General features: G+C 41.1%; 1 protein-coding gene across 1 annotated transcript in view; it reads right to left on the minus strand.

Moving 5' to 3' along the window:
* Positions 1-2: 2 nt before the first annotated feature.
* The window catches only part of PDE7B (phosphodiesterase 7B), a gene marked incomplete at its 3' end in the record, with an annotated part of 163219 nt that continues 146600 nt past the window's right edge, over positions 3-16621 (minus strand). The window contains exons 5-12 of the mRNA XM_030490277.1: positions 15270-15421; positions 13923-13986; positions 13239-13334; positions 11443-11543; positions 9828-9959; positions 3341-3432; positions 2117-2261; positions 3-107 (exon numbers count right to left, since the gene is read on the minus strand). Coding sequence (XP_030346137.1) covers positions 3-107; positions 2117-2261; positions 3341-3432; positions 9828-9959; positions 11443-11543; positions 13239-13334; positions 13923-13986; positions 15270-15421 — 887 coding nt within the window. The remainder of the gene's footprint in view (positions 108-2116; positions 2262-3340; positions 3433-9827; positions 9960-11442; positions 11544-13238; positions 13335-13922; positions 13987-15269; positions 15422-16621) is intronic.

A 16621-nucleotide genomic window follows, 5' to 3' on the forward strand; every position in this document is an offset into this window, starting at 1 on the left:
AGGGGCTGACCTTGCCGGTAAAACTCTTCGCAGACCCGCTCGCTCCACTGTTTGCTCAGATCCCAGAGCCGGCAAGGGTTGCAAATGTCAGCGCACTTGAGCGCAATCTGAAAGTGAAGAAGACAGATTAGCGGTGAGGAAAGATGTTATTGTCCAGCAGTGCCTCAGCAGTCAATTTGCAGTCATGAAACTCCCAGGCCTCACCAGCGATGTTGGGAAGGGTTAAGATCACCTTGTAGAGACTCAGCCTCACCCAAATATGCCTTTTGAGGAAAAAGCGTTTGTTTAAGCCGCAAACAAAACTTTCATTCAGCCCTCTGCTTTACTGTAGTGAGAACAAGAGGAGGGCCACATTCCAAGGCTGCAAAGTGTTCTGGATATTCCTTGCAAGGAATAAGCCAACAAAAGCCTCAGGCTGGCTCCTGCTGACTGCCTGGCTCAGTACCTATGGCTGATGACAAGGGAGGGAAGAGCCAAGCTGGTGTATTTGGGCATCATTTCTCTGTGGTCTCAGTGAGTGACCTTGCATCTCACTTCAGTTACACTTCATCTTAATGTCTGCATATTTCTGTTTACAAAACGAAGCACAGGGCTCTCTGCACTGCCCCTGGCTTGGTTTCACTTAGTTAACTAGTACTTTTAAGTGCTTTGCAGGGGAATGAGTACAGGAGGGCAAGAGGTTTTTAAAATCAAGTAACTGCTTCAGAAAAGTAAACCATGTAATAGTCTGTCTTACTGCTTAAGAACAAGATGTCATGTGCCTCATTTCTTCAGACATTGAACACAGTCGGTTACCCTGACAGAGGTCAGAAATCATTCTGGCACCCGAGAGGAAAACGTAAGAAATATCTCCTGTAGAAATTCAGACCTGAAAACTGGAGGAGGGAAGTCTCCAAGTCACTTTTTTCTCTGGATTAAACTGATTAGCCTTAATGTTGCTGTCATTAGGACCTTTACTGTCACAAGGACCTTCCAAACATTCTTTAATTTATCCTGATCAATCAACATTTTTGGATTCTTTTTTTTCTTCTTCCACAACTAATCCACTCAATAAGTGAATCTCACCATGTCTGTGCCCTAGTTTCTATCTTCAAGAAAGCACATAAGAAACTTTCTGCCATAGTTGAGATCTGTAATACCTCTGCATTTGGCATTTGCACAGCTTTCTTGCCTAATGTGTCCAGAAATACGCCCATTATCCTGCCCTGCATAGTCCATGCAGAAATCTGACAGAAGACCATGTTTGATGGAGGACAGGCGAGCAGATTACTACATTTCCCACGCTGCTGGAGGTGGAAGAATTAACAGATCAGCACTTTTTTTCTTGCAGTTGGCACCTTGCCTGTAACCTTGACAAACATGTAGATGTTTGTTTTATAAATGATAATGATTACTTAAACTCCTTTATGTATTTAAGAGTGAAATTAATGTTTTTTCTCCAGAGAAGCATGTATATGCAGCTGTTTTAGACAAGATAATGCTTTAATAGGTAGAGATTTATTCTGAAGAGCCCGTTAATGACCACGGCTTAACTGGAAGAACCAGCCTGAATCTATCTGATTTCTGAATAAAGCGTGGTTTCTTCATCAGCTAGGTAGATCCACTGGAGAAGCACCTGCTGCCATGGCAACAGCTGTCTCTGCAGAGGCAGCTTCCAAGCATCCATCCCAGGAACAGGGTTGGGCATGTGGTGTCAGGCTGTCTTGGAAAGAACACCGACAAGGAAGGGGGCTCTCCTGCACAGTGCCAGCAAATAACACCAGTGAAGTGGTGTCTGCAGAAGAGAGAATATGATTGAAGCATTATCTGGCAAGAGAAACAGTGGTCTGGAAATAAAATAATTAATAGCTTATCTTCGTTTCCCAGCAATTGACACTCTCCTTTATCTGCGCGTGCACAGCTTTTTAACGGAAGGAAATTACATAAGGAAGTACTAAAGGCGCCTTATGCTTGCCTGACATGCTACGTGGCAGAAGAAAAGTGTTTATGGTGATACATAAGGAGATGCTGATGTCCAGACACACTATTGTATCGCTATTCTAACACGTACTAGGAGATACTGTGACTTGAGAAATCAATAAAAAACAAGAGTGGAAAAATATTTTTTTGACATTACCTGAAGCATAAAATGTCTGTCTTGAGCATCCTCCAGCCTCAAATCCTGATTGTCAAGGTGAGATTTCAGACGGATCAGAAACTCATTCTGCCTGTTGATGTCTGTTGCCAAGATCAGGGAGCCCAACTGCCGCTCGATGTCCTGTCTGCAATTAAGGAAAATGAGCCCCTTCAACCACCAAGCCACTGAACCTTAATAGCTCAAAACAATCTGCTACAAATCAGAGCTAGCATAAAACTTCTCTTTCTTTACGGATCCAGTCTCATCTGTTTGGTCAGTCTCTGCTGGGGTTTGCAGGGTATGACTGATCTAGCTGCCTAAATGGGCTCAGAAGTAATAGAAAAATTCCTGCTGGCATAGGTGGTTCTAAAAGCTTCTGAAAAGTGCTAGAAAAGTGAAAAAAAACCCAAACAAACCCAAACCACAAAAAAAAAAAAAAAAACCAACAAAACCAGAACAACAGCATAATGCACCTAGAAAAATGGTCACATCTCAGCTGCTCAGAGCTAGGTGGTGAATACTGCAGCTTTGAAGTTGCAGTTGAAGTCGTGAAGGACTAGACTGAAGTCCTTTAAAGTACGACTGAAGTTGTTGGTTTGGTGCAAAGAATTTCTGGAGGGATACGGAGCTTATTGCTTGTCTATATTCTCATTAAGGTCACCTGTGATTAGAATTTAGTATTGCAGGTTGTTCACTGGCTCAATCTCTACTCCTAACACTGCACAAAACCAGCAGGTAAAAAGTTAGCATCAACCTGGGCAAGGTGCACATGCTGCTGCTTTTCTTTTTTTGCTTCACTTGAAAAGATGGCGAAGACTGAAGCACACCTCCTCAGTCAGGTGTGGAAGTCCTGAGCAGTCCTGATGCTACTCGACCAACTGCTTTGGTTTTCTATTTCATGTTTTTTAATCCCTAAATCTTTCCGTAATTGGTTCGTGCTAAGTAAAATGAAAAACACCAACAGTGGGCCTGAAAAGGTCCATTCCTGCTGTGACTCCCAGTGTTCCTCGCCCTGACAGTGGCAATTCCTGTGCTGCAGAAGTGGCAAGGTCTTAGAAAATACTGCTGGTGTATAACCTTGTCTCAGGATTTCTTACTGGCACCGAGAGAGGGTAGGAAGTTCAGCCTACTCTGAAGCCTGGGCCTCTGCCAGTGTCCTTCTAAGAAGAGTAAAGGAAGCCACGGGCTAGTTTCAGTGATGCAATTCCTCCAGTGGACACTTACATCACCTCCTTGGGCAGATGGGCGAGGAGCCGTGACTCTCGAAGCATGCCTATCGTAGACCGCCAGTGATGATTTTCTAGAACTGAAACGTTCTGTGGAGGAGTAAAATGAATAAATTCAAGGATTAGGCAGATGTCCATGGTACAGATACAGATTTGCTGTATCACACAATGCCTAGAGCTGGTTGGAAGTGCTGAACGTGAGCCTAAAATGTGTGCTTTTTAGCCACCTTTTGGACTTGAGGAACTGGTCTGGATTTCTATAGTTAAGGACCCTGTGCTTCCAGGTTTCCTAGCTGAAGTCAGCCCTAGAGTCCAGTTTTTGAGTCCTGCTGTGAACAGAGGAGCTAATCTCATCTGAGTGGGAGGTAGCTTGCATTCTAACAGATTTATTAACAAACTAATTGAAGTGCAAAATCATATTTTTACCTCCTGCTGATCCCAGGTTGACTTCTCAGCTTCTAGAGTTTGTATGCAGAGTGGACAAGAAAAAGAAAACTGAACTGCCAAATTTCCGTTGGAATCAGGGAACTGGAAGCTGTCTGCAGCTGCTCAGTGAAAGCAAGAAGAGTATCAGTATCACTGAGCATCTGCAGGCTTCAGCAGCTTAGTCTGCAATAAATTTTGAGTCCTTTTTGTTTGTTTGCCTCCAACTAAGTGGAACCAAAGTTAGGTCGGAAAAAATTCCTAAGGAACAGAAACCCAGCTTTCTAGGTTGTCTGTAAATTACAACAAATTGGGTATCTTGTGTCTGATGACTTTATATTACTATCCCAACACACAATGCATTTACCAATCATCACGCATTAAGTTCACAGAATACTTTCTACCACTGAACGCCTCAGAAACATCACTTGTTCCAAAACCCCTAACACAATTGTAATTCACAAAAGCATCTGCTTGCTGCAGAGACATGGCCCAGTGGAAGACCCCTCCAGTGAATGGCAGAGTCCTCAGAGATCCACAATGCGCCCAGGGTGAGCGAGACCACTGTCACCCAGCAACAGGGATACTCTCAGGGGAGTTGTGGCATCTGATCCTTGTTTTGGGCAGTTCATGGCTTTTGCGGTAGATAAGCACTGGATTAACAAAACCCCAAACACAATCAAACCTTTTGGGCAGGTAGCAGAGAAAGGACTCCACCCTGTCCCTGCCAGCTGGGAAACTAGAGTCAGAATCCCTCTCTCTGGCCGCTGTTAATGTCTGGCTCCCTTCTGCAGAGTCCCACAGTGCTGCGGTGTAGCTGTGGTAGTACTGCCTTTCCTGTTGGACGTGATGCACAGCTTCCACTTCTCTAAGAAGGACTGAATGGTATTTTCTCCTTAAGGCTTTCCCATCCTCCTTTGTAATTCGGTCAGATCTGGTGACTGCTGGAACACTAAACAACTGCCAGCAACCAAGATCCAATCTGGATTTTGATCATCTTGTCAGTATTTTTCTTGAAATTTCATGCTCAAAATTAGCGCAAAAGAGAGACCAAGGCGAGAGAACAAATTGGACTGATCCATCCCTGGCGGTGTTCAAGGCCAGGTTGGACAGAGCCTTGGGCCACATGGTTTAGTGCGAGGTGTCCCTGCCCATGGCAGGGGGGTTGGAACTAGATGATCTTAAGGTCCTTTCCAACCCTAACTATTCTATGATTCTATGATTCTATGATTTCTTATCACGATATTTTCTGGAGTACGTTCCGTTGCTTTTGATTTCATACCGTCACTGATACGTTGCCTTTCTTTGTGTGTGTGTTTGGGTTTTGTTTGTTTTGTTTTGTTTGTTTCCCTACCAGAAATCATGGATACTGGGGGAAAAAACAAAACCAACCTCAAAACTTTCCAAACACTCAAAGATTAAGTCCTTCTCCTTGGAAGAGCTGACAGACTCAGAACTCAGGATCAGCTGTGCAGTATCTAAATTACTTTTGACAGCAATTTTGTTCATCAGCCAACTTAAATATCCCTCTTCTCTTTTTGCCTAAGTACATCAGGGTGGACTTTTGCAACCCTACACTCTGACCAAGAAAAATAAGAGAATGTAATAAGACATAACAATTTTTTTGCTTCTTTCACCTCCCCAGTGGAGCTGAATCCTGCTCCCAACAGTCACCCTAAGCCCACAGGCTACCTACCATCTTCCTACACTAATGTAAATTAGACATATTCTGCCTGACTGTCAGCTTTGGTTTTTGGGAAGCCTTACATTTGTTTAAGACAGTGCCTGTGTGCATCTATAGAGGGTAATGCCCCAGTCTCACTGCACCCTTGAAACATCCCAACTGGGAGATGCCCCTCAGAGCACTCTGTGCCCCCACGTCCTGTCCAGCACGGCAGTGTTCCTTGCTAGGAGGGAATGCTTCAGCAGCACCTGCCTCCACCAGGGAATTGCCTTTCATGGATGCAGTTGCTCTTTGGCCATGCTGAAGGCCAGCCAGAACAGGGCTGAGTGTGTAGGTATCCAAGAAGTTTCTTGCATCCAACTAATAATTACTCAAAAGAAAAAGCAAACTCAGGTATCCATCTCAGAGTATTTCAAATTCTATAAGTTTCTGCTCTTTGCCTGCTGCTACAGGGAGAACTTAAACTGAAGCTGCTGCACTGTCTAGTGGAGGAGAGAAAATGAAAGGTCAGTTAACAAGCAACAACTGAGCATGAAATCATATGACTCCCTCTTAAATGCAAGCAGCCAGAATCCCTGGAGCTGCTGCCAATAATTAGCAGAGTCAACTATTCCACCTAGGAACACTCTACTGCCTTATTAAGACTAATTGCTATGAGCTAACTGATTGCCTAGGCTGGTGGGGAGATAACCCATACAGGGAAAAGTCTATGTGCCAGCCTGCAGATTGGGGTTCCCGGCTCTGCTACCCCATACTTTTATTTTCTTTTTAAACTGCGTAGCTCAAGTTCGTTTTAAAGGCTGCATGCTAGTAAGCCTCTGTCACATCTACTGCTTAAAACTACTGGACTGGTGTAACACAAGGCTTCAGGACTGTGATGAAAAAATGTTGGGTTTTTTTACTTAGACCATCACATAATCTCCAATCTGTGCTTTTCCCTGAGCCACTCAAACCACCGCACTTGACATATTTGGAAAAGACTAATAATTTGAAGAGAAGACTTTCCATTTTCTAGGTGCAGAGAAGACTTCCATTTCAATTCGGAGTGGAAGGGAATCTAAATTTCTTTCAATCTGGTCATCTATTCTTAGTCACTGAGCAGTTGGATTAGCTACACAATGTTAAATCCCTGAAAATGATACTTTAATTAGAAATGGTGCTTTTAAGGAAGACTGCAAATGCCCAAAACAAATTTTAATTTTAAGACTACAGAGACCTAAGACAATGCTTATCAAGCAAGAATAAAACTTTTATTTTTCATTTTAATGGCCAATGAAAGTTAGAAGCAAAGTCTGCATCTCATATCAAGGAATGCTATTGTGTTTCTCACAGGAGAAATAAGTGACCTCCAGATCCCTACTGTCACCTACTAAACTCTCAACTGTCTTTGTAATGCTGGAGACCTGAATAAGGCACTTTTATGTCTGTGGAAAATTACGGTACCTCACATACAATGGACTCTTGTGAAAATTGTCTTATTCAAGAAAATGCCTGTTAGTTTGAAAATAAATATTGAAAGTTCTGAACCCCTTGGTTCCTGAAACATGATTCTCCTCATAAAGCACTTCAGAAGGTTTCCAACTCCTTCCTAGTAGCTAGTGCAGTGGTGTGTTTTGGCTTTAGTCTGAGAACAGTGCTGATAACACACCGACGTTTTAGCTGTTTCTAAGTAATGCTTACTCCGATCAAGGACTTTTCAGTCTCATGCTCTGCCACTGAGGAGGGGCACAAGAAGCCGGGAGGAAGCAGAGACAGGACACCTGGCCCAAACTAGCCAAAGGGGTATTCCATACCACATACATCATGCCCAGTATAGAAACTGGGGGGAGTTACCCGGAAGGCCCAGATTGCTGCTCAGGTCGGGCTGGGTATCGGTCGGCAAGTGGTGAGCAATTGTATTGTGCATCACTTGTGTTTGTTGTGTTCTTTTCCCTTCCCTTTTTAGTTTTATATTCTCTCCCCTTGTTATTTCCCTTACCATTATTATTATTAGTAGTAGTAGTAGTTTTATATTATATTTTAGTTATTGCACTGTTCTTATCTCAACCTGTGGGGTTTACACTCCTTCAATTCTCCTCCCCATCCTGCCTGGTGGTGGGGGGACAAGAAGAGGCTGAGCAAGAGGCTGCGTGGTGCTGAGTTACCAGCTGGGCTTAAACCATGACACCTCGTTTTGCAAAACTTTTTTTCCCAGATGTAAATGTAAAGTTCTAATTTAAATGTACAAACAATCACAAGCAAAGAGACACCATAAACAGATAACCCTTAGTCTCAGTTACTACTGTCTCAGTGACAGAAGTCTGCCAGCTATGTTTAAACTTACTTACTTTTGTTTGATCATTTTTCTGATTAGTCCCAGCAGTTCTGTGGCTCTGCTACTTAAAAACCAAAAATGCTAGAACTTTTTTGTTTCTGTTTCAAGCACATGTTAAAGCACTAATATTGAGAAGAATATAATTTATTGTTTTAAAGATTATTCACTGAATCTAAATTTTTGACTACAAACATTTTCAGCTGAACTTTTTCCAGCATTGTTATTTTTACTGGCATCCAGTTACTGCATACTACTAAAATCTTCAGAAACAATCTGGGATCAATTTCGTATAAAATAAGTCAAACTTACCAGTGAACGTCCCTAAACAGGATACTTAGCTGTTGAAAGATTGCATTTTCTGTATTGTCACTGCCTTTCTAACCAACATTTGAAAGTATATTCAAGCCCAGTTAGCTAAGCAGAAACCACCCTTCCAAGATACTAATATTTTAGCTACATTTCTTTCACAATAGTCTGAATTTTCATCCGAATTATGTATTAGTGTTTCCCACTATTAATTTGAGAGGAGTTGTTTATACATTTTCAGAGGACCAGGGTTTTGTGGAACGGTTCTACCCACTCCTCTTCTGCAGAACCTTAACATAACCTTGCCAAAGTCCCCTGGCTTAGCCCCTGGCTTTTCTCCCTCCCCACTCAGCTGGCCTGACACTTAGAAAAGACTGGAGCAAAATGCACCAGACACATATAGGTATGAATTCATAAGCTTCATCAGCTTGTGACAAGTCACAAAGTTTTAAGTGTCTGAGCACCACTGTGCCCCGGCTGGGGCTCCCATTGTATAGCCCACTCCCTTATCTCAGGGCAGGATAGCTGCATTTCTTATGGAAAACCCAAATGTTGCTTGAGTAGGGAAAAACAAGAGAGAATCTCTTTTCAAGCAGTAAGCACACCACAGCAAACTCTCAATTTCCTAAGTATGTGTAAAAAGATACATAACTATTAGCGAGTCTTCAGTTAGACTCATTTTAAACTTGGGATACCCTGTTTCCGACACCCTGTTACAAAGGATGAAGCTGACTCTTCCAAAGGCTAGAAATCAATACCACCTCCATTTATCAGCTATGAATTACAATCAGTACAACCAAAATGATTTATGGCATTGCTCCAGCATGTATATGTAAGTGTAACGTATAGAATAGAGATGTGCATACATAGTAATGTATACATGCACGCAAAGATTATACACATAGGACAGCTGTAGATAAAATCCAGAGCTACAGTGATTGCCATAGGCCAGAACTACAAATATACTCAAAAAGGACCACAAAAATCAGGGCAGGATGGGTTCATTGGTAGTTACTGAGCAAGAGGGTCTCAGTTTTTCTTGCAGGAAGTCTTCTACCCGTGTTTGCCAGAGCTGGGAGGATATATACCAGGTGAAGGATATACCAATCTATACTTATCCCAGGCCTGTGTTTCTCTCTGAGATCTTTTACTGGCTGCTGTTAGAAACAGGATACTGGTCTAGACAGCCTGTGGTGTGACTTGGTGTCTGTTTTTAAGTTCTTTCTTTATATCTCCAGGCACGTTAGTGTCAACAGCTACAATTTTTATTTTGGTTTCCTCTATCTTCTTTTTTCTTTTCTTTTTTTTTTTAAATTGCAGCATTCATTAAGTGTTTAATTTTACTAGAGCCACATGAAGCAAGTTTCTTTTGATGCAACGCCAATTTAGAACATGCCTGCTGCTTACTTGCTCACTGAAGGAAGATGAAATACAAATTGTCTCACTATGATTTTAAATCTCTTACCCACAGTTCCTTACCCCCGAGGATCTACAGCAGAAATAAGCTAGGCAACCAACTTGGCTTAAACATCTTCAACAAAATCTGACATTTCTACCTTCTTTCTCATGTGTATCAGCTCTGCTGTAAGAAGGACACCCAGTGAGGAGCTTAACTGAAATTGTCCAGGTTCTGAAGTGCAGGTTGATTTGATCAACATCCCTCCCCCCCCCCAGATTTTGGCATTAAAGTTCACTGCAAATTGCTTAGACTCTCCTTGACACCATTTTACATATTATCAACTTGATGAGCAGTTTTACCTGGTACAGGCTGGCGAGGTGGTGTTTAGTTTTAATCAGAAAGGGTTGGTTGACCCCCGGATGATCCACGTCATGGGCTGCAGCAGCCAGCAGCCCGAGCATGATGTCCGATGGGGTGAGGAAGTTGGCAAGCTGAATCACACACATTAATCACAACAAGAACATGAACAGCAAACACCTTTTTTTCCCTTTTGGCAAATAAGCCAATCAGCTGACATCAAGGCATTGCTCAGTTTTGTAGGCTTTTGTACACAAATGTCAAATATTTAATAAATTTTGTGAACAACATTTTAAAGGTGACTGTTGAACAAACATCTCTAAAGATATCAGACTAGATTACTCATATTTTATTACAGTTTGTATTTCTTATCTCCTTGTCATTCATGGCATTATAGGGATTGTTGTTATAGAAGTGCTTGAGCATAGTCTAAAAGCTTCAGTTTAAAAAAGTAAGTATTCTAGCAGGTTGGCATATGTTAGCATACATGATAAGAGCTCTGCCTCACACAGTGTTTAGTAGTACCAGCAATACATCAGGCTTCATTTTTCTAGTGCAGCACTGTGTTGTAAAGTGCAGTTTATAAACTTTTGAAATTTCAAACTTGGCTGTTAGCAACTCCAGTTCAAATATAAGTATTTTATTGGAACATAATGTAATTTTCTAGCTGCAGACATCCACGTTTGAAAACCTGCCCAGATTTTTTTCTTCTATACCGCTTATCATTCAGAAGCAAATTTTGTTATCATTGGGGGAGAAGAAAAAAAGGAAGTCTTGGCATTTTCTGTTTCTCAAGGTGATGTAGTTATTACCAGCCTGATGAGTCTGTAGAGAGTACAGCATCCTGAGATGAGAAATGAAACGCAGTGTGGTACAGATCTGGATGTTGGCTGTCCTCCACACTTCTTGACAGAAGGCACTTGCAGATTTTGCAGGAGATGGAAATACAAGAAAGCTGGAGCCTGCTCCTGTCCTCACCATTATTATATTCTGGCCTAACAATCTGCTAATTCTAGCAGAACTTCCTTTCACTTAAGTCAAGCCAGGAAAAATTAGCTATATTCTTATACTGTGGCTCAGCATTACAGTATTATAGCGCCTTCCAGTAACACATGAAGCAATGTCACACCCTCATGTTGTGAGGGCTTGCTGCAGCAGCCAGAAACTGCTCTTCACTCATGCAGAGGACACCCTTGCAACAGACGTAGTCAAAGGGACCGCTGTCTCCTTTTCTGGTGTTGCCCTGCCCAATTTGGTATTTTGAAATACTGATGTGAGAGGCTTATGCCCTGAGGTGACTGAGGCACAGGCATGCGTTGCCTTCTGCTGGCTTTGATGGGAAGACTGCAGCCACTGGTGGGGGGCTGGTACACATGGTCATGGCAGCTCATTCAACATCAGTTTGATACATCACCTGCATGAGGCAAAGTGACTCTAGTAGCTTGTCTGGAATGTCTGCAGTCTGTAGCTGACTCTGCTATTGAGCTGTTGCTGACTTCAAGCCTGCAATCATTTTCTGCTATCTAAAAATAGCTCTTTTTTTTTTTTTTCCCCAATCCTGGGGAAAAAAACTGAGAATTATCTGAAAGCAACATAAGCATGAAAGCTTGTCATTACCTTGGGCTCCCTCAGATAGCAGTGCATAGCTTGTGTGACATCAGCAGCATGGACAGCATTGTGGTATGGGTTTTGGCTATGGTAATCTTCTTGAACCATAACTGGGAACCAAAACAGAAAACAAAGATCCTTTTGTCTGAATACCACGGCCACAAGTGGGAACTGGATTTAAAACACAATTTGAGGTTTTGCAGTCAACTGCCTAAGGAGTTTCTTCAAATAGCTGTAGCTTACTTAGACTGGTGCTCTTATTGGGATATCTTTAGAGAAAAAATGCATGAAAGGATTTGTGAGGCCCAAGGGGATATACTGGGTCTAGTTAATAAATCAACTCTTTCTTACCCTAGTGAAGGCTCTCATTCAGGAGTAAGATAAATAAGGAAGAGAGGCAAATTCATCCACAATGGAGTGTAATTATTTAGGCTGGTGTCATAAGGGAGTAATATGTCATTAAGGCAGTACCACCTATTTTACAGCAGCAGGAGGTGAGGCCCTGACATCCTGGCATCATTTGTTATTTGAGTGACTAACTACAGTCAAAGGCATTCCTACATCCTCCAGGCAGAGAATCAAAAGATACAGCATTGGAGTATTCGGAGCAAAATCCTGTGATAATTTTAGTTACATCTATGTGTTCATTTTGAAACACCACTCACTCATATTTTGGTTTGCAGTGCTGGAACTGGTCCAGCTGGACCAGAGGCACCAATCTTTTAACTCTCAGCTTTCACTTGTACAGAAAATCATCGAGGTGTGTGTTTCCCACTCATGTGTTCCTTGGGGCAGTACCTGCACCATTAGGTGGTCTTAGGGCAAGAGAACATGAACACTGGAAGCTGCAGGTGATCTTGCGCAAAGCACTCTCCTAGACGCTATCAAATTAATCAAGAGAAAGGTAATGGGCAAATTTCCCATGACACTCGTCACCAGCACAGAGAACGCCAAAGAACATCCCAGCCTTCAGTTTTTTTTCCATCTCCACAGGCATCTGAAGTTACAGTGGGTAATCCTTTAAATCCTGAGTACCACTAGCTCTAATTATCTGAGTGTCCACTTCACGGCTGCCCACAGGAGTGACAAACAGCAGGGAGATTTTGTCTGTCTCCACACCGGTGGAATGCTTTCCAGAAGCGACAATTAGGCAGTCTTAAAGAAGAGACCCTGCCTTGGAAACTCCGCCTCACAGCCTAACAAACCAGCATTCAGCTGCATTCAAAACATGATGCAAAAAGTAACTGATTTTGGCCAATTTCTTCTTTTGGTTCACTGACAGCATGGGGCTAACGTTTCGGTTGGCAGTAACAGCAGCAGGGGCTTTCATCAACACTATTCAGTGCAGACAGCTTGATATAATTTGTTAAATTTTGCACATAAGCTTTTAACTGCCCTGGGTCTCAGTGGTCTATTAGTCACTAACATAATTACACTGCACCACAATTATACTGTGCACGGGTAGGTTCTGCGCTCTCTGTCTGTCTGTCTGTGTGGGCCTACTTGCCCGGCCACATCTCTGCCTAGCATACTTTTTTTTAAAACACCAGTGCAACTGTGGTTGTGGGATGCTTCAGCTCAGTGCAGAGCCTTTTGAAGTCCCTCCATTGACTTAATAGGTACTGAACCAAGAACCTGAGTGCCTGTAAATTGTGTGTTAATATATATCACACAAATGTTTTACTGAAACATTTGCAAGAACATCATGATTTTACATAGATACAGAGACCAAGCCAGTGCCGCCTTTGATGCCCTGCTTAAGGTGTAATCTGCACTTAAAGATGGCTTTGAGGTTGAGCACTTACCTAAAAACCTGTGCAATGTAACCATGTCTAACTGGAAATGGTGAATAAGTCCATGCACATTGAAGAGGTGACAAAGCAGTGTTACGAGACTGTTTCCTAAAAGCAGAGAGGAACAACTATTAGATTCCCTTAAAATGTAGTTACAAAACAAGCAAGACTAAAAATCATGGTAATTTCCTATTAGCCGCTCCTGTCACCTTAGTGGTAACACACTCAAAAATGTCAATATAAAGCTACTCAAAAATAGCTTATATAAATTACTCCTGTATATAAACAAGATTTGATGGTATGGCTGTAGTGGTGGAATACTGTTCTTGTCTCTAGATGCCTTAAGGTCACATTTGCTGATTATGGACATCTGGAGTTATCAACCAATGTATTCAACAGGTATGTTTAAAGTACTTTTGGAATTTCCCAGGTAAAGGAAACTGAAACACCTCCTTTAAAAGGTGACCATAACAAATGCAGAAGATCAGATAAATACAAAGCCACACTCTAAACATTATCCTATAGTTCAGGAAAAGCCTGAAAATGTTCAAGGATATGATCTGAAGAGAAGGTGATTATGTGTAACTTCTCTTCAGTAATCTAAACTGGAAATGTTTAGCAATTCATTAATTATGGATTTTTAGAATAGTCACATATGAGAGATGCTAAAACAAAACATTTTTGAAAATTACTTACCATTTGTCAAGCGGTCAAACAAGAAAATGTCAAAATCCCACATTCCCACTTTGGACAGCATATGCTAGAAAAAACAAATAGGAAAGGGCAAATGACTGCTATGTCAAACTGTAAAGCAGATTTAAATTATTATTTCACATTCCTCAATCACAGGATTGGTTGCTGCTGCTCACAACTTTTATTCAGGAAAGCTATAGAGATGTATTTGAAATATCAGGCATCAGGAATCAAGTTTACCTCTACTGCATAAAAAAGCATATCATTTGCACTTCTAACTGAGCAGGTTTTGAACTTGACACTAAAAATACCTTCTAAATGGAGCCTAAAACATGGAATAAAATAAAACAAAATATTATGAAAATATTCTCTTTTACTGCACAGCTTTTTTATTGTTTTTTCATGTCCTCAGATCAATTCAGTACAAATTCTCTTAGGTTTTTATTACAATAAAACACAATCTTAGCTCTCACACAGTGAATATGAATTACATTTTGCTAAACAAACCAATACAGAGGAATAGCTTTTATAAACTTAGATAAAGTGTTTCCATGAAGCCCACTCAGCCATGCATAAGAATCCATCATTATCACCATATAGAGTGTTTTCAGAGCTACATCAGTTCAGTCAAGAGACTGAGTCTGGACTAACTGTATGACCTACAATGCCATATGTGTGAATGAAATGTGCATTCATTCCCATTGCTTAGTCTATATTCCAACCAGTTCTGGATTCTTAATTACTTTTTAACACCTGACATGTAATCTCTTGCAGAGAGTAAGAATTGCATAGGCACACAATCCCAGTGCCATCAATTGTGCAAGTTTTGTTAGAAAATACCATCCAAAGCAAGTACGAGAGCTGCAAAATAAGAGAACTGTATTTTGATTATCACCAAGTTTTTTACAGTGAATGCTCCTTATTTCCTAGTCTTTGCCATTACGGAGAGCTATTCTGGGTTGCCTAATAGCTGGTCCATACCAGCTGAGAGACAGCTGTCTTGTTTCAAGCAGATGAACTAAATCCTGTGTCAAGGCTGCCCTCACTTAAATCAGTAACTCAGCCAGGGATCCTTCACCCTTTAATAAATCCAGATTATAATTTCAGTTGACAGAATCTAAAAACGCTGAACAGATTTAGACATTTTCTTGTTGCTTTGAGACTAAGTCTTTAAAGCTGTAACCATAAAAGAGGAATGGACAGTCTGTTTGCTGTGAGGCAGGCAAGTAATGTGGAACGTGGGTCATTTAAGAAAGATCAGCCATACATCTGTTTATCTGAAGACTGAAACAAACCCAGCACTCTCTGGAATATTATTAAAAGAAATGGAGATGTGGAAACCTGTCTTACCCTTGCTTGCCCAAGGTAGTCCTCATCCAGTAGGTACAGAGAGGCTTGCGGTACAATTCCACGCAGTAACCGGGATGCATGGAAATACCTCTGGAAACTTAACAGTCTTTTCACTTTTTTCTTCGTGCCAATTTCCCCTGAGAGTGTAGAATCTGTGAGAAGCAAGCAGTACCAAAACCATGAAAACCCAAGATGAAGGATGACATTCTCAATTATTTAATGAGAGAAATAATAGCAAAAACTTTAAAATAGCAATGCAAAAATCATAAAGTTCATGCTTCTTGCCAATCCACATGAAGAAGCAGTATTCAAATCCCTGTATTTCAGCATAATACACATGTTTATTTCAGAAAGGAAGTATGTTCCAATAAGGAAAAGTACTAACGTGGGCCTCGAAGATCTGAATTCAGTACACTGCCTGTCACAGTCTTTAATGTGGTCTGGGCTAAGTCAGATATATCTGGGGGGTGATATATCACCTAACTCTAGATGTCTACAGGGACCCTAAATGACTAGGCAGAGTCAGGTATGGAAAAGCTGCTCTTACTCTTCTGTGCCTCTGTTACCTAGCTATACAATTGAAAATAGCATTACCTTGCTACCTCACAGGACTGTCACTGGAACATATTAAAATTGCATAGCACTAGCATACAAGGTGATCTTCGATATAAAACCAAAAAAGTGACACCAGAAAAGATGTCAAAATACAGTATGAAAGCACAAATGTAAGAAAGACCCACGTTTGGAAAATGAGAAAATGGAAAGAAAGAAGCAAGAATAGGTTAATAATCCTATCATACTGTCTGCTGTCCTTCCCACGTATAAAGGCAAATTATAAATTAAGAAAATAAAATTCAGGCAATACATGCATTTCTGATTACACAAGAGAATATGTTCTTTTCACTCAGTACCAGGATAATTCTAATTCCTTAATGCTGTATTAGGAGATTTTCATATAGGGCTAAATGTGGCACAAAAACCAAGGCAGTTTTTATACAGTGATTAAATCAGTAATTAGAGTAATTAAATTACCTTACTGTTAGCAAGAAAAATATGCAGGCTTCCTAAAACTGACAATAAACTTAGATAATTTCATCTGAACTTTTAACAGAACCTCACATACAGTTGTGATGTTTTTATTTCACAGTCTGGTACAAGTTTTGGAAAAAGGGAGGACAGAAACTGGACAGTTGTCTGAAGGTAGTAAGATTCAACACAGTTTTATCTGTAAGAGGAACCTTGTAAGAAACTGAAGATTAAGCGCTCCTTTGAGAGAACAGTAATGATTGCTTGAGGTAAGAAGCTGCATAGCAATTCGTTGGATTTCAGGTTTAAATAAGAGCTCAGGAAAA

The sequence above is a fragment of the Strigops habroptila genome, chromosome 6 (genome assembly GCF_004027225.2).
Source record: "Strigops habroptila isolate Jane chromosome 6, bStrHab1.2.pri, whole genome shotgun sequence".
NCBI lineage: Eukaryota > Metazoa > Chordata > Aves > Psittaciformes > Psittacidae > Strigops > Strigops habroptila.